Source organism: Puma concolor, chromosome A1, assembly GCF_028749965.1.
Source record: "Puma concolor isolate L17-30 chromosome A1, mPumCon1.1.hap2, whole genome shotgun sequence".
Lineage (NCBI taxonomy): Eukaryota > Metazoa > Chordata > Mammalia > Carnivora > Felidae > Puma > Puma concolor.
This window is the reverse complement of record NC_141667.1, coordinates 97,828,179-97,847,192: the sequence shown is the minus strand read 5'-3', so window position 1 is coordinate 97,847,192 and position 19,014 is coordinate 97,828,179. Positions and strand designations below refer to the sequence as shown.

At 41.5% G+C, this 19,014-nt stretch overlaps 1 protein-coding gene across 1 annotated transcript in view; it reads right to left on the bottom strand.

Moving 5' to 3' along the window:
• Window positions 1–6,580: 6,580 nt before the first annotated feature.
• The window catches only part of ARSB (arylsulfatase B), a 169,401-nt gene continuing 156,967 nt past the window's right edge, over window positions 6,581–19,014 (bottom strand). Inside the window, exons 7-8 of the mRNA XM_025924146.2 lie at window positions 10,456–10,578; window positions 6,581–9,407 (exon numbers count right to left, since the gene is read on the bottom strand). Of these exons, the coding sequence (XP_025779931.1) occupies window positions 9,142–9,407; window positions 10,456–10,578 (389 nt within the window). The 3' untranslated portion in view covers window positions 6,581–9,141. The remainder of the gene's footprint in view (window positions 9,408–10,455; window positions 10,579–19,014) is intronic.

Here is a 19,014-nt window from a genome sequence, read left to right as displayed (position 1 = left end):
TCCTTAAAGTGCAAGACAAAGGGAAGGGAAGGCAGGCAGGGCTGGAGGTTGCTAGGGAGCGTAGTAGTCAGCAGGGGCTTTTTAAGAGCAATCTGGGCTCCTGATCCCAATTCTACTGGCTGTATGACTTCCCGCAAGGTAATTTTTAAATTGGAAAAACCTTTACCTAAGGATTAGGTATTATTGCGTGGAGTTTGGTAGCCACTGCAAAAGTCAAATGTGTCTGCTGTATAGAATGTCCTCAATAAAGGTTAATTCCTTGCCCTGCCTCTACAATTGGCAAAATATGGCATACTTCATGGGCTAAATTACAGTATCCAAACGGGCTGTGTGAATTTGGGCCAGACGATGCCACGTGGGCACCCAGGGGATGTGAAGTGGCTGGTAGGGCAGAGCAGGCATTTCTAAGCATTTGTGACACTGAGTCTCCCTCCCGGGCTTTGTGACCAGAGGCCAGAGATTATAGTCCTGGAAATGAAGGCTCAAGGAACTTCTTAGCTCAAGAAACGTCTGTGTTGTCTTTTTCCCTCTTCTCAATGTTTATTTCTTCCTAATATTTCATCTCTGTATGTCGCATCTCCACCAACTTGTTTATTGACTTTCTTGGCTTCTTCCTTTGCTGGATCCTCTGTGACTTTTCTACTGTATTGCAGAGGATGTGTATATTGGTTTCATTTTGTGTTTATACATTAACTCATTTAGAATGCTTCCCTTGCTTCGGGGTCTCCAGGCACACGAGCAAAACAAACTGTCAGAAGCCAAGTGCAGCTGAGATCCTTCTTGGAGGAAAGGGCAAATGCAGGGGACAGTAACAATTCAGGAAGTTACCAGTCACCGTGGAGTGGCACTCAGCACCCCCACTGGGCCTGGGCACACACATGCCTGCCCTCAGGGAGTTTCCCTGTCTCCACACCAGTGTTGCCAAGTCACAGACCTGGCATTGATGACCTTGCATCACGTAGTGAAGAAGTTATTCACTCTTCAGTTATTCAGTGCTTTCCCTCAAGCCAGAAATAGTTCCAAGCTCGGGTTTAAGAACAATTTGTATTCATCGTATGTATTTGTATGATTACCAATGACACTAGTTTTCTCTTTACCATAGTCATAAAAAAGCATCACTTTACATTACTTATTTTAGTAAAGAGTGTACATTTGAGAAGAAGCACCATGTTACGACTCCCAGCAGTGGAAGGCCTTATGTGAGTTACAGAGTCTTGGGCGGGGCCTCGAGGAGCTTTGGGGTTTCCTGGGGTGTCCTCCTGGCCTGGCTGAAGCCGCTTTTGGGGGGAAAGGAATAGGTGGACCTCAGTGACAGGACACATGCAGGTCCCAGGGAGACAGGCCCGTCTCCTTGTCCTGAAGTCCTGGATGTGGGAGCCACATCTTTCCACTCCCTGTATGTATTAAGCCCAAACACTTTCATTTAAGCTTTAGCTTAAGAACCAAGAAAACCCAGCATACTCTTGTGAAGAGTAACACTTTTCAAATCAGCCAGCTATTTCTCTAACAGATCCAGAGGATCCTCTAATCAAAGGCTTTCATTTTAAAAATAGCTTATTCAGAAAGCACTCACTGCTTTCATGGGTATATAGATACAAAGCAAAAATTACACAGCAGGTGCCTGCTTGCTGGTTTGATTGGTTGGTCAACATCCCACGTGTGTGGAGGCCCACACCTCTTGAGGCCTGTGGAGAAGATGGGGTGCAGAGAAAGAGAGATAATGTGTGTGTGTGTGTGTGTGTGTGTGTGTGTGTGTGTGTGTGTGAAATCATGTTCCTTTGGAGTGAAAACCTGGGAAGATCTATACCTCATTAGTGGGATTAAAATGAAGAGTTCCAAAAGAGGTGATATTTCATTTATCTGACATCTTGAATCTCCAGTGAAGGCTCAGCTGGGCACAGTGGGATTTGAAAACCCATCTGGGAGTTGGGCCACCTAATTACTCTCTTAAAGGGGTTTAAAAGGTTAATGGTGGCTATATGTTGGTGGCTGCTTTATGGGTTAATTTTCTTTATGTGTTTTCTGTATTTTCCAAAAATGATTACAGTGATATATGCTTTTATTGTCAGAAAAATAATAAAGGTTATTAAATGAAATATCCTAAGCTCAATGATTTGTTACTTGGGCAAATTAGTTTGAGAATTAAATTGCCCTTCCAGTTTCCTGATAGTCACAAAGCCCTGAAGTCAGGCCCCAGGCAGAATAAATCACCTGCTCTGCTTCGTGCCATCCGGTGGGTGGCTCCCATGGCAACGGGGCAAAGGTGAAAGAGATGTTGTAGGCACCCCTACAGCCGTTCAAACCTACCTGCTCTCGGCGATCAATAAAGATGTCCAGGTGAGCATTCTGGTCTTTGGACAGCCTGAAAATGAACTAGTCTGCATATGCTGTGGCTATTCTCCACTTGGACAAAAAATTAGATTTTAAAGTTTAAGTGGTGACTGAGAAAGATGGTAACTACTTCAATATGTTTAGCATTGGCTGGAATGTTCTTAAAAACTGTTTAGTTGGAAAGAACTTGGTACAACAGAATTGGGTGGTAAGCCTCTTGGGGCAGAGGACCCCCCTGCCTTTTCATTCCTATCATTTCCTCGTCTTTGCACCTCTCCCCCAGCACCAACACATGGGTGAGTGTGAATCCTTCAGGAAGGCCAGCGTAGCGAAATCTCAATTTACAAACCCCAAATCAATGTATTCAAGTTTTGTAAAAATAAACCCCTAAATTTGTGTTTATGAAAGGAATCACAAAAAGGCTTCTTTTTTTTATTAAATTTTTTTTTCAACGTTTATTTATTTTTTTGGGGACAGAGAGAGACAGAGCATGAACGGGGGGAGGGGCAGAGAGAGAGGGAGACACAGAATCGGAAACAGGCTCCAGGCTCCGAGCCATCAGCCCAGAGCCCGACGCGGGGCTCGAAATCACGGACCGTGAGATCGTGACCTGGCTGAAGTCGGACGCTTAACCGACTGCGCCATCCAGGCGCCCCGCAAAAAAAAAAGCTTCTTTAAATAGTACATATCTTTGCAGCATTTAAAATGTTTTGTTTATAATTGTTTGATGTTTCCAAGCCCATTTGGGTAACATATGAGATAAGTATGTACTCTAAGGGCAGGTGTTTTTTATTTTATTTTTTTATTATTTTTATTTTTATTTTTATTTTTTTCAATATATGAAATTTATTGTCAAATTGGTTTCCATACAACACCCAGTGCTCATCCCAAAAGGTGCCCTCCTCAATACCCATCACCCACCCTCCCCTCCCTCCCACCCCCCATCAACCCTCAGTTTGTTCTCAGTTTTTAACAGTCTCTTATGCTTTGGCTCTCTCCCACTCTAACCTCTTTTTTTTTTTCCTTCCCCTCCCCCATGGGTTTCTGTTAAGTTTCTCAGGATCCACATAAGAGTGAAACCATATGGTATCTGTCTTTCTCTGTATGGCTTATTTCACTTAGCATCACACTCTCCAGTTCCATCCACGTTGCTACAAAGGGCCATATTTCATTCTTTCTCATTGCCATGTAGTACTCCATTGTGTATATAAACCACAATTTCTTTATCCATTCATCAGTTGATGGACATTTAGGCTCTTTCCATAATTTGGCTATTGTTGAGAGTGCTGCTATAAACATTGGGGTACAAGTGAAGGGCAGGTGTTTTTTAATGAGAGAGAGAGAGAGGAGAGAGAGAGAGCTGTAACATACAAAGTACAAAACTTGAATATACTTCTTAGTGATTTTTTACATATGTATACACCCATTAACAGACCAGGATATAAAGCATTTTCTGAACCCCAAAAGGTTTCATCATGCCCCTTCCCAGTCTATATTCCTTCCCCTCAAGGAAAGAATTTTGTTGACTTCTACCACCATCCATTACTTTTGTCTTACATGGAAGATTCATCTATAAGAGAACTAAAAGTGCAGTTACTAAAGTAGGTGGAAGGATCTAGACCCCATCTCTCTCTCGATACATATATATCTCATACAATTTGCCATTTCAAACAATTTTAAGCATACAATTTAATGGTGTTAATTACATTCACATTGTTGGGCAATCATCACCACTATTTCTAAAACTTTTACATCACCCCAAAAGGAACTCTATTCGTTGAACAATGGCTGCCACTATTCCTTCCTCTAGCTTCTGGAAACTTCTAATCTACTTTCTGTCTCTGTTAATTTGCCGATTCTTGACATTTCATGTAAGTGGAATCACACAAGACCTACTCTTCTGTGTCTGTAGCATGTATCATGTAGCATGTATCATATAGCATGTATCAGAACTCCATTCCTTTTTATGACTGAATAATATTCCATTATGTGGATATAGCACATTTTGTTCATCCATTTGTTTGTTGATCAACACTTGGGTTATTTCTCTGGTGTGCTTTTTATTCATTTTTATTTTTTATTATTACTATTTTTTTTAACACATGTATTTTTTGAGACAGAAAAGACACAGTGTGAGTGGGAGAGGGGCAGAGAGCGGGAGACACAAAATCTGAAGCGGACTCCAGGCTCTGAGCTGTCAGCACACAGCCTGGTGTGGGGCTGGAACCCATGCATTATGAGACTGTGACCTGAGCCAAGGTTGGGCGCTTAATTGGCTAAGCTACCCAGGCATCCCTCTGGTATACTTTTTAAAAAGACAAAATAATTCTTTTCATTTTCTTGATTTAAGTAACTATATGTCTGGATAAAGGTTAGATATTTTTAAAATGTAAGGGGTGAAACCAAATATGCCTTTAATAATTAAGATTGAACAGATTTTAGGGGTCCCTAGGTGGCTCAGTCAGGTTAAGCGCCTGACTTTGGCTCAGGTCATGATCTCACAGTTTATGAGTTCAAAACCCACGTCGAGCTCTATGCTGACAGCTCAGAGCCTGGAGCCTGCTACAGATTCTGTGTGTGTGTCTCTCTCTCTGCCCTTCCTCTCTTTGCATTCTCTCTCTCTCTCAAAAATAAGTAAACATTAAAAAAATAAAAAGATTGAACAGATTTTATAAACATTACCTCTGGCTAGTTTAAAATTATATTGAATAAGATATTTATTTATTTATTTATTAAAATTTTAAGAAGGAAATTGCTTTTATTTTCCTTAGGCAACAAGATAATTCCTTTTTTTTTTTTAAAGTGGGCTTCATGCCCTGTGCAGAGCTCACTGTGGGGCTTGACCTCACAATGGTGAGATCAAGACCTGAGCTGAGATCAAAAGTTGGAAACTTAACCAACTGAGCCACTCAGGTTCCCCAAGATAATTCTTTTAAAGCACTTTGTACAATGCTCAGAATATAGTAAGCATTCAAAAAATTAGTTTTTAAAATCATATTTTCAGGAAATGAATGCTTTTTCAAGATGGAGCAGAATCTCTGGCTATTTCTAGCACAGTTTTATTTTACACTCTTGCACTGGAATTCAGGCAGTTGAGAGTCAAAGACCATTTATTTAAAATTTTTTTTTTTTTCAACATTTATTTATTTTTGGGACAGAGAGAGACAGAGCATGAACGGGGGAGGGGCAGAGAGAGAGGGAGACACAGAATAGGAAGCAGGCTCCAGGCTCTGAGCCATCAGCCCAGAGCCCGACGCGGGGCTCGAACTCACGGACCGCGAGATCGTGACCTGGCTGAAGTCGGACGCTTAACCGACTGCGCCACCCAGGCGCCCCAAAGACCATTTATTTAATATAGACTATGTGTCAGGCATTGTTCTGGACACAAGGGTCTAAGACTTTAGGGATTACTCAGTTCAACCTATCACCAGTAAAAAAAAAAAAAAAAAAAAAAAAAAGAGGGAGGCACAGAGAGAGCTAAATGATTAGTCCCTGGTCATTCTAACCACTATATAGCAAAATTGGATGTTTTTCTAACATCTGTCTTCAAATAGCAGAATTTGAACTTGATAAATGCATGTGGACTGGATTAGACAGTCTCTTCCCCAGGAGACAACATTTCCCCATTCTCCTATTGTCCACACTGGTATCAGATATGTCCACAAATCTGACACTTCCTTCAAAAGACAGGACCTAATTCTCCTTCTCTTGTGTAACCGCTGGACTTAGTGACTTATTTTTAAGGAACTGAAAAAAGGTCGAAGTGACACTGTACCAGGTAATTAAGGTACTATGGCTTCCTCTTGCTCTCTCTCCAGATTATTTGCTCTGCTGGAAGTGAGGATATTTAAGCACTCTGTGGAGAAGCCCACAGGGCAAGGAACTGAGGCCTCCAACCAAGAGCCTGGTGAGTGACTCACCTTGGAAGTGTATCCTCTGGCCCCAGGCAAGCCTTCAGATGAGTGCAGCCCTCACCAGCTTGACTACCATCTCAGGAGGCCCTGAGCCAGAACCACCCAGCTAAGCCACTCCCAGAGTCCTGGCCCCCCACAAAGTGTGTTAAGTAATAAATGTTTATTGTTTAAAGCTGCTAAATTTCGGGGGGTAATTTGATATACAGCAACAGAGAACAAATACACTCTCTTATTATCACTTTACATTCACTCCTACCCTCACAACCTCCCTCCAATGACTTATTTTACAGTTTGTACTCTTGGGGCAATGACTGACGCCTTTGTTTCAGTTCTGATATTTTTGCTATGTTTCTTTATTGAGATGTAATTTACATACCACAAAACTGGCCAACACATTAAAAATCGGTTGGAAGAAACACATAAAAGTTATCATTTTAACCATTTTAAGCCATACAATTCAGAGGTATGTTGTGCAAACATCACCACTATCTGGTTCAGAACTTTTTTATCACCCAAATGAAAACTCCCTATTCACGGCTGACAAATTTTAAAGGGTAAAAAAAATTTTTTGTTCCCCAGATATGAAATAATCAGGTAGTAGCAAAGAAGAACAATTAAATTAATAAACCTTTTCTTTAAACGCAAATGAACCTGGAAAGAAACATCCTCAATGTGAATCTGTTCACATTCTTATACAGAAAAGAGAAACCTAATGAGATGCATTCTATAATGGATAAAATAAAATCTCAAATAAAAGTTTTACAACAACTAGTTTTGACAACTCCCTGTAAATCCACTGAGTACAGAACACCATGTTGTACTTGGCAATCAAGGGACTGGAACTGGGGACAGCCCTGGGAGCATGGCGTGGAGGGTGAATGGCTGTCATATAGTGATGGCCTCTAATCTCATGGTATTAACAGACACTGGGATTAGAAGGATCCAGAAGAACACGTGGGCTCAGTTAGTGCAGAGTATCTGCCACAGGTGAGGGAGTGGTAGGTGATGGCATTTGGGCCAGCTGTTTGCCAACCCGGGCGTGGGGTAAAGGTTGGTAACAGGTGTTTTTAGTTCTAGCACCATTTCCTTCCAATCATCTTATTTTAATACAATACAAATTGGTAGTGACCCGAAAATATTGCTACTGAATTGAAGGGTGGCTATACAAGGACCTATAGCATATTATTTGCTGGTTTTAGTTTCTAGTGTCCTATGAAGAACAGAACTGAGGGTTATTGCCAAAAGTGTATCTTCGGCAGGCATGCTTCCCCATTTCCCTCCTGGAGAGGGTATTATGGCTTCACTTTGGAGCGTCCTCTGACTGTCCAGATATGCAGACTATGCTCCTAGCCCAGGAGGGCAGCTTGGGAACAGAAAAGCAACAGTTGGAGGATATTTACTCTAAACCTGTATTTAGCTCACTGGATTTTTAACGGTGTGCCACTCTCTCATTTGTTCAGCTGTCCATTCATTCATTAAAAACAAAAAAAAAAGTATTGACCGCCTTCTATGTAACAGGCACCGGTCCAGGCAGTGGGGACACCAGTGAACCAAAGAGTCCCGCTAATGGAAAAAAGAGTAGAGTTTTGGCACATATTTTTCAGAGTCTGACATTCTTCAGAGCGCATCTGTACTGATCTGCATTAGTAGGACTTTCACGAGACTGAGAAAGGGCCGGTAAGTAAAACCTCATCCTGTTTCCCCAACCCCAGAACCTCAATACAAGCAGTAAGACTGAGAATAGGGAAAGGTGGACGTGCCGTCCTTTGCTTCACTGAGGCCCAGGATCTCAGATGCTGGCCATTTCCTTTCAAACTGCCCCCCTCCATCACCCCGGGACAAAACGACCGTTTCCCGGGGTTTCTCCTCCTAGCTAGGGAATAGCATGCAACTCTTAATATATTATGAGACACAGCCACATTCATAATTAATTCCATGCAACTTAGAATAGTCTTCAGCAAACAGATGACACAGAGCCACGCATCACCCACCCGGCCCCTTCGTGTCCACCACGAGCATGCATGCAGAGCCAGATGTGACCACCTTCTCTGGGCAGGGCTCCAGCTCCGGTAGTGGAGGCAAGAGGAAGGCAGGCCCCAGCAGAGATCCCCAAACCGATGGTGCTCAGCGTGGAGAGGCAAGGCAGCCTTCCCGGGCACAGGATGCCTGAGTCAAAGGGAGGTTAGGAAAAGAACCACAGGGGAGAGGGGGTAGCAGGAAGTCTAGACGAAATGAGTAGTGGCTAGGAAAAAAAAAAAGAAAACTGGGGATAAAAACACATTTCTTTACTGTAATAACCCAAACCAAGAAGCAGGCATATTGCCATGCTGACCGTAACTATGAAATGGGCCTTATGCTCCATGACGAGATGAGTGACGGAGTGAGGGGTGAGCCAGGGGGGTTATTCACACGGAATGCCTGCACATGATATCTCGCAGACAGGGAGATCCCCTGGCCAACAGGACCATTAAAAACTGTCTGCTCCTCACATTTGTTACAAGAAACATGAGGCACTCCAATAAAACCCAGCTATTGGCAGGGGGAAATGTAACATCTGACTTGTGAGGCAAAAAGAGCCAGCTGCTCCAGCCTCTAGGACTCAACGAGAACTTCCTATTTCAAGTCAAGTTCCCAGCTGTCCCACACTCAGGAAGAAGGGGTTGAACTCAGCCCCCCTCTCCTCTAGACACACACCCCAGCCAACAACAGGACTGTTCCAGGTTTTATCAGCTTCTTATATGCACTGGGGTTTGAAATGAGATTCCTCAGTGTGGTTCAGAAACAAGAGAAGGACCAGGCGAACCCAGGCTGGGAGAGACACGAGATACAGGAGTAAAGGCCTGAAGTCTAACTTGTGACAGAAAGGTGGTCTGGCTCCCCCAGGCTGCCAGAAGTCCTATACCCACGGGCCCCAGGCCCCAGTGCCCTTGGGGTCACAGCGGGGGTCCTGTGCCGGGAAATGCACAGGCACTGAATGTTTGTGGTAGAACTGCAGGCGGGAAAGGAGCTGCTCAACAATATGGGGATAGTCTCTTGACAGGTCATGTCTTTCTTCTGGGTCCTGATCAATATCAAAGAGCCAGAGGGTCTTGGTCGGTGGGTCTGATGAGGGTATCGCAGAATCGTTGTATGGAGACGGCGGAGGAAACCAACAGCCACAGCCTGGCAAAGAAATACAATAGTTTATTGCAGGAGAGGCATGGTAGACAGGTTCTAATTTCAGGGGTTGTGGACGTGGACACATAAAAAAGATGTGGCCCTTGATGCTGTATCTATATCTTTCTCACTCTAACTCCTAGTTCACTGCTTCACAACCAGGGGCCTCCAGGAATGTGCACGCATGTGTGTGCATGCGTGTGCACGTGTGTGGGTGTGGGTGGGGGGAGTTTTAGTTGTCACAGTGACTTAGGGAAGCTGCTATCAACATGTAATGGTCATGGGCCAGGGAAGCTAAGACATCTCGCAATACATGGAACGGTACCAAACAAAGAAGAGTTGTCTTACCCCAAATGCCCAAAATGTCATCATTGTAAACATTGCTTAATTGCATCACAGTCTTTACCATCACACCACATATTTTAAAAATATTTAAAAGAGGTCACTTTTGGGGCGCCTGGGTGGCTCAGTGGGTTAAGTAGCCGACTTCATCTCAGGCTATGATCTCAGAGTTCATGGGGTCAAGCCCCGTGTCGGGATCTGTGACAGCTCAGAGCCTGGAGCCTGCTTTGGATTCTGTGACTCCCTTTGTGCCCCTCCCCACCTTGTGCTCTGTCTCTCTCTCTCTCTCTCTCTCTCAAAAATAAACATCAAAAAAATTAAAAAATAAAATAAATAAATAAAAGATACCACTTTTAGAGAATGTGCTCAGAGGAAGCAACCACATCCCTCAGCTACACACTTGATTGAGGATATAGCTTTCAGAGAGTCTCCCTCCTAGCCTCATGTGCTGTGCTTGCCAGCCACGCATCTCTGAAATCTGATTTTCCATGAAACATTACAGTTGGCATTTCTTCCTCTCACCGCCCCCTACAGTTAATTCTCAACTTTTTATTTTTTTAATTTTTTTTTTTTTTTTTTTTTTTTTTTTTTGTGGTCAGGACGGTAGATCACAACATTCTTCCTCATTCAGCGGCCCCACAGGTATGTTCTGCAAAAGGCAGTTGTTTAGTAAAGTTCTCCTTGATCTGGTGGGAAATGCCAAGCACCCTACCTGGGTAGCCGGTGAGGAGTTTCCAGTTCCCGTGTCTAATTGCAGCATGCAGAGATGTGTTGAAGGCTAAATACGCTGGATGAGAAGAATCATCCTTTGCTGGTGCCAGGCTTTTCCCAGGACCTGCGAAGAAACAGTTTGGGAGACTTAGATCACTGTTATTGAAATGTGTCGTTCTAAATCAACATTTAATATCCTTCCTGTAGAACAGTAGCTTTTATCCCATGAGTGTAAACGTGTATCCCACCACAGACACGAATCTTCTATTAAATATAAACAGAAAGCTATAGTTACTTTAAACATCAGTCATAAACCACCACGAATATAAGGTAATCCCAAAGAGATTAGAACATGAATTCATCCTTAAAATTGCTGTGTTCTGTGAACGTACATCTGGCCATGTGCAGAACAGTGTTCTGTAATAGCAGGAGAGGCTGTTTTTCGTGTGTGCAGTTTTTCTTTTTGCTGCTAAATGACTGAATTAGATAAATACATTTTCTATATATACTTATAGATAGGTATATGTAGATAATAGATTATAAAGTGTACATTTTAATGGAGTCTATCTCGAGCTATGAGAGTTCAATCATGCCATGACATACAGCACTATATTTATTTTTTTAACCACAGTTATGAAAGATAAAAGTGAGCAATGCTCAGTTCACTATTCAGACAGGATAATTATGGGTATAAGAACAAATTGGTATACAAATTATTGGTTATTAACACGGATTACATTATCATCTTGGGGTCTTATACTAATTGATCATCAGGTTTTAGGGGAGCAATTACCTCCCCCACCTTCTTGAATTTGGAACCAATTGAAAGGTTAGAGGCCAGACAGTCGGAGCTAAGATATTGCCCTTGTTACTGATAAAGTTGATTAGAGAGAACATAGCTTCAGATCTGTGGCCGAGAGGCCTTGCTAATAATTGACTCTTGACTTAAAAAGACTAAATCACTCATCCCTGATCCTGCTGGACACCCACTGGGCTCCCTCAGAGCTGAGAGCAGACCAGAGTGCTTATATATATTCTAGGGGCAGGCGAGCCCCCAAATGAGACAGACAGAAGAGTCTGAAATGAGCATGCTCAGTTCCTTCTTTTGGGTAACTCCCTCCTTGGCCTGGTTGTGAGGAGTGAAATAGGTGTAGAAGAGAGAACTGAGTCTCTCTCAGGGTCTTTACAGATCTGCTGTAAAGACCCTGCTGGATCTGTGAGGGCAGGGTATGCAGGTCCCCACCTCACTCATACCTGAGCATGTTTAAAAGCCTGCAGTTTAGGGCCTAACCATAAAATAGCTAGTCTGTTTCAAGTCCACATTTACCTGTCAACTTTTCAAACCCGGTCACAGCAATCACCTAGGGTGCGTTTCCAAAGGCTTCCAGACTGCCCGCCCAGTGACTAATAGCCTTGTGTGTGCTCTGTCTGTAACAGTGCACTCTCCATCATGGCGGCCGGCCCGTCTGTCCCCCATCCTGTCATAAAGGACTTTGGGAGTGCCCTCCTTCCTGCTAGAGCGGGACTTGTGTGCTACCGCCCCGGGCTTCCCGCAGGAGCAAGGTCAGTGGTGGAAAAGGCAGGGTCCCGTTCTTCTGGTCGGTCTTGTGGAAATGACCCTAAAGACGCATACTGGAGACCGAGCCAATAAATGTTGGTGGTTTCAGACCTCAGTCTTAACAATCGTGTACCGACAGATCGTTAGCACCAAACGGCAAATCTTTTTGACTTTTTTTCTCCGCCTGCTTGTGGATGTTTCGGCTCCAATATAAGCGGATGTTTGCTGTGATCGAGGCGCAGAGGATGTCTATCATAGGAAATGTGTTCTTAAAACACAGACTGTGTTAGGACTGTGAGCCCTCATGATTTACTCCTCACAAGTTTGTGTAAAGGCCACATTTTGATACCAAAGGATGTTAAATAAAACAAGTATGCTTTGCTAACATAAACAAAGAGAGGAAATTGAGCTATCTCAGCTATACTCATATTTATATACATTTGTTCTTAAAACAAACAGGAACGTAAAATACCTAAACAATAAACAAGCCTAAGACTAAACGATGAAAGATGCTATTATCGCAACTCTATTTTTTTTCTTATTGAGAAGTTAAACAAAGGGAACATTACAAGAAATAAGAGAACTCACACTCTGTGAGCCAACACCTAGAAGGGACAGATGTTAACATTTTGTTATATTTGCCATTAAAAAAAAAAAAGGAAACAGAACAATGAAAATGAAGTGACAGTTCCCATGTGACGGTCTATCCCCATCCTTAATCTCCGTCCCTTCACCCCCTGCCCCTGAGGCTGCTGCTATCATGGATCAGGGTACAGTGTATCCTGCGGCGATTTAACAGTCCGGTTACACATGCATGTGCCACAGAATAATCTACAGTCCTGTTTTATACTTTAAAAATGTACGCGTATACATGTTACGCCATACATACTCTGCAACTTGCTTTTTTCAATCCACTTCAGTATCTTCAGAGCTCTGTGATTATGCTTGTGTATATTATATTCCTTTTAACTGTTTAGTATTTCACTATATAAAAACTCACATTTTATTTACCCATTTCCCTGTTAGGCATCAGGTTACTTCAATTCTTCTTCTTCTTTTTTTTTTTTTTTCTATTGTACACTATTATGCAACGAGCATTGTTGCCCACGTCCCCTGGTGCACATGAGCAAGCATTTCTCTAAGGTTTGTGTCTGGAAGCAAAACTGTCCACTTGCAAGGGGCACACGTTTCCAACTTTACAACACATACTAATTGGCCCTTGTGCCAGTGACGTCTCCCCTTCTCCATATCCTATACCTGATACTTTCAGACTTCAAGTTGTTGCCTATCTAAAAATTTTTAGAATCTTCACCTTTCCTTTATCACTCAATCACCAAGAATTATCTTTCTTTTTCCGTGTCAATCCAAGGGTTGTTTAAAAAAACGTTTTAAAATAACACCCATAGAGAAAAGTGCACTAATGGTGCTGATGAAGACTGGACCCTCTCCTGTGGACACCAGCCCACTCAAGAAACAGGATATTACCAGGATTTCAGAAGCCCATGTCAGCAGCCTCCAGTTACCAGCCTCCTCTTCCAAGGTAACTGCCATCCGTCAGCAGAGACTCTTTCTGCCTCCTTTTGAACTTTGTACAAATGGAAACCATACAGCATGTTCTCTTTTATTTCTGGCTCCAACTGATTTCATAATGTTTGTGAGACTCACCCTTGGTGTTGAGGTTCAGCCTGTTCCCAGCACTTCATTCATTTTGACTGCTGGATGTGATTCTGTTCCATGAAAATTCCACAACATCTTGCATTTAGGCATAGAACCCACCAGGAACTGATTTCTGCGCACGAAGTAAGGTGGGACTCAAGATTCATTTTTCAAAGATGGCTATTATCTGACCAAGACTGTTGAAAAGACTGTTCTTTGCTACTCATCTTCAGTGACACCGTTGTCAAACATCTTATTTCCATATGTGGTGAGTCTGTCTCTAGAGCAGCATGGTCCAAATAGAACTTTCTGGAGTGTTTTATGTCTGTTGTCCACTGCAGCAACCACTAGCCGGGTGCTGAGGGTATTGAGCATATGAAATACAGCTAGTGTTGGGACGCCTGGGTGGCTCAGTCGGTTGAACGTCCGACTTTGGCTCAGGTCATGATCTCACAGCTTGTGAGTTCAAGCCCCGCATTGGGTTCTGTGCTGACAGCTCGGAGCCTGGAGCCTGCTTCAGATTTTGTGTCTCCCTCTCTCTCTGCCCCTACTGCTCTCACACTCTGTCTCTGTCTCTCTCTCAAAGATAAATAAGTGTTAAAAAAAAATTAAAAAAAAAAAAAAGAAATGCAGCTACTGCAACTGAGGAAATTAATTTAAACTTTAATTACCATATGTGACTAATGGCTACTGCATTGGACAGGCCAGCTCTAGAGTTTTTATTCTGTCCCACTGGTCTATATGTCTATGCTTATGCTATTACTATACTATCTTAATTACTGTAGATTTACCATATGTTTTTCTATCTAAGTCCCCAAATTTGTTGTTCTCCCAGATGGATTTCACCATTATTGGCTTTTGCATTTTCTTTTTTTTTAATGTTTATTTATTTTTGAGAGCGAGAGAGAGAGAGAGAGAGAGAGAGAGAGAGAGAGAGAATATGAGTGGGGGAGGGGCAGAAAGACAGGGAGACACAGAATCCGAAGCAGGCTCCAGGCTCGGAGCTGTCAGCACAGAGCCCAACGTGGGGCTCAAACCCATGAACTGTGAGATCATGACCTGAGCTGAAGTCGGATGCTTAACCGATTGAACCACCCAGGCACCCGTGTTTATTTTTTTTTTTATTTTATTTTAGGGACAGAGAGAGAGCGTGCGCAAGCTAGCAAGGGAGAGGGGCAGATGGGGAGAGAGAATCTTAAGCAGACTCCATGCTCAGTGTGGAGCCAAATGCGGGGCTCGATCCTTGACCCTGGGATCATGGTCTGAGCTGAAATCAAGAGTCCACAATCAACTGACTGAGCCACCCACGGGTCCCAGCCTTTTGAATTTCAATATAAATTCTAGGAGTAGCTTGTTAAATTTCACAAACTAGCTACTGGCTACTGGGATATTGATTATGATGGTATTAACTCCAGGGATCAATTGTGGGGTATTGCTGTCTTAAAATATTGAGACTTACAATTCATGCGTGTGGTGGATCCCCATAATTTCTCTTCATCATATTCTATGATTTTCTATGTAGAGGTCTTACATGTCTTTTCTTAGGTTTACTCCCAGTTGGTTAATGTATTTTAATACCGTTATAAACAATATTTTAAAACAGGAGCACCTGGGTGGCTCAGTAGGTTAAGCGTCCGACTTCGGCTCAGGTCATGACCTTGTGTTGAGCTCTGTGCTGACAGCTCAGAGCCTGGAGCCTGCCTCGGATTCTATGTTTCCCTCTCTACCTCTCCCTTGCTCTCTCTCTCAAAAATAAATAAACATTTAAAAAAATTTTTTAAAATACATATTTCATACTCTGAATTAACACAATTGACACTTTTACATATTGACCTTGTTTTTAGTGACTTTGCTAAATTCATTTATTAATTCTAATTCTTTGTTTATAGTCTTTGGATTTTCTATGCATGCTATAATGTCACCTGCAAATATTGACATTGGTTTCTCCGCATAATAGATATTTCAGTTTCCTTTTTCTTACTTTATGACATTGTACAAAATCTCTGGTATAAATTTGAATAAAAGTAGTGATAGTGAGAATTTGTATCTCATTCCTGTTTTCAGGGGAAAAGGTTTTACGATTTTACCGTTAAGTGTGATATCAATATAAAAATCTTTGTAGCTATGCTTTATCAGATAAAAGAAGATCCATTCTACTCCCAGTTTACTAAGTTTTTATTTTTATCATAAATGGGTGTTAAATTTTGCCATATGCTTTTTCAGCATCTGAAAATATCACATAATTATTCATTTATCTTTTAGCACAATTAATTATACTTCTTGATTCCTTTTCTTTCAATGTTTATTCATTTATTTTTGAGAGAGACAGAGAGAGAGAGCACACACAAGCAGGGGAAGGGCAGAGAGAGAGGGAGACACAGAATCTGAAGCAGACCTCAGGCTCCCAGCTGTCAGCACAGAGCCGGACGTGGGGCTCGAACTCGCGAGCTGTGAGATAATGACCTGAGGCAAAGTCAGACGCCCAACCGACTGACCCACCCAGGCACCCTTCTACTTATTAATTCTTAAATGCCAAATCAACCTTGCACTTACAGAATAAACCCCCTTCAGTCATGATGCTTGTCCTTTTTATTTATTGCTGGATTCACATTTTGTTCAGAGCTTTTGCACCTATGCTTCAATTTCTCTATTAATTTTTTTCTTAAAATATTCTTGTCATCTTTTTGAGTCAAGGTTATATTGGTCCTATAAAAGGAAGTGGAAGTGTTCCCTGAAGAGTTTGTGTCAGATGGTTGTTATTTCCTAAATACTTGGAAGAGTTCATTTGTAAAGGTATCTGGGCCTCGAGTTTTCTTTGTGGGCAGGTTATTTATTAATTTAATTTCTTTAACAGATATAGAACTATTCGGATCTTCTATTTCTCTTTTTCTTAGTTTTGGTAAACTGTATTTTACTGGGAATTTGTCTAATCATACACATTTTCGTTTCTGTATTACCTTTAATGTCTGTAGCATCTGTAGTAATATCTTTTCATTCCTGATGCTGGCAGTGTGTGCTTTTCACTTTTTTTTCCCATGATAAATTTTGTTAAAGGTTAATTGCATTTATTGGTCTTTTCAAACTTTTTACCTAGTAGTCCCTCTCTGTAGTATATTAGCTTTCTATTTCATAATTTTGCCTCTTCTCTTTATTATTTCCTTCCATTTCCTTTTGGCTCACTTTGCTCTTCTATTCATAGCTTCCTGCCTAATTAATTTTCAGCACTTTTTCATTTCTGATATATACATTTAACACTATAAGTTTTCATCCAAGCACCTATTTATTTATTTATTTATTTAAGAATGGAGTGTACTTTATTTTTATATTTTAATTTAACTTTATTTCTTATTTAAAATTTACATCCAGGGGCGCCTGGGTGGCTCAGTTGGTTGGGCGGCCGACTTCAGCTCAGGTCACGATCTCACCGTCCGTGAGTTCAAGCCCCGCGTCAGGCTCTGGGCTGATGGCTCAGAGCCTGGAGCCTGCTTCCGATCCTGTGTCTCCCTCTCTCTCTGCCCCTCCCCCGTTCATGCTCTGTCTCTCTCTGTCTCAAAAATAAATAAAACGTTAAAAAAAATTTAAAAAAAAAAATAAAAAAATAAAAAAATAAAATTTACATCCAAATTAGTTAGTATATAATGAAGCAATGATTTCAGTAGATTCCTTAATGCCCCTTACCCATTTAGCCCATCCCCCTTCCCACAACCCCTCCAGCAACCCTTTGTTCTCCACATTTATGAGTCTCTTTTGTTTTGCCCCCTCCCTGTTTTTATATTATTTTTGTTTCTCTTCCCTTATGTTCATCTGTTTTGTCTCTTAAAGTCCTCATATGAGTGAAGTCATATGATTTTTGTCTTTCTCTGACTAATTTCACTTAGCATGATACCCTCCAGTTCCATCCAAGTAGTTCCAAATGGCAAGATTTCATTCTTTTTGATTGCCGAATAATACTCCTTGTATATATATATATGTGGTGTATATATATATATACACCACATCTTTTTTATCCACTCATCCATCGATGGACATTTGGGCTCTTTCCATACTTTGACTATTGTTGATAGTGCTGCTATAAACATGGGAAAGCACCAATTTACTTTTATCTCTCAAGTTTTAAATATGCACGTTTGTAATTCAGGTCAAAATATTTTCTATTTTTCGTTGTGATTTCCTGATTGTTCAAAAGTGTATCACTTAATGCCCAAACATTTGAGAAGTTCCTATTATCCTTTCATTATGAATTTCCAGTTTAATTCCGTTATGATTACAAAATATATCTATGATTTTTTAGAAATAAACTTCTAACTTTAGAATCATGTTAGATGTACAGTACATAATTTAAATCCTTAGCACTGTGTTCCCACTTGCTTTATGGCCCAGTATGTGGTCAACTGTATGTTTCATTCCCACTTGAAAAAAGAAAAAAAACATCTATTCTCAAGTTGTTGGGTGCAGTGATCCATATATATTATAGTTTGTTAATTATGCTGTTCAAATATTTTGTATCTGTACTGATTCTATAGTTTGATTGTTCAAATAGTTACTGAGAGAGTGACGTTGAAAATTTCTCACTGTGACTGAAAATTTGCTTATTTCTCCTCCAAGTTTTGTCATTTTTTGAGACTATATTATTAAGTACCCATTTGTAAGCATTATAATTTTCTGGCTGATTGCTTTTTGTATAATTTTGAAAAGGCTCTCTTCATCTCCAACGATACCTTCTTCCTTTAGTCTACTTTATCTGATGTACACATATCCTAGCATTAGTTGTCATCGTTGTTAGTGTTTGCATATTTTATTTCTTTCCATCCATCTCATATGCAATACAAGGAAGTATAAGATGGGGGTGACAGGCAGGATAGTGGCTCCCAAAGGTGTCCATGTCCTAACCCCTCTGGAACCTGTGGAAATGTTACCTTACATAACAAAAGAGACTTTGCAGATATGTCTAAGTATAAAGACCTTGAGATGTGGAGGTTATCTCAGATTATCTGAGTGGGCCCAATCTAACTATGAGTTCATAAAAGCAGGGACAATTTCCTGACTTTGGTCAGAGGGAGATGTGGCCACAGCAGAAGAGTCTGAGATACCGTGCTGCTGACTTTGAAGATGGAGGAGGGGCCATGAGCTAAGGAATGCGGGCAGCCATCAGAGGCTGGAAAAGGCAAGGAAATGGATTCTGTACTAGACCCTCTGAAAGGGTACAGCAGTGCTAAAACCTTGACCTTAGCCCTGCTCACACTTTTGATCTACAAAACTGTCAGACAAGACACCTGTGTTCTTTTGAACCACTGAGCTTGTGATAGTTTATTACAGCAGCAATAGAACACCACACACAAGGAAGCT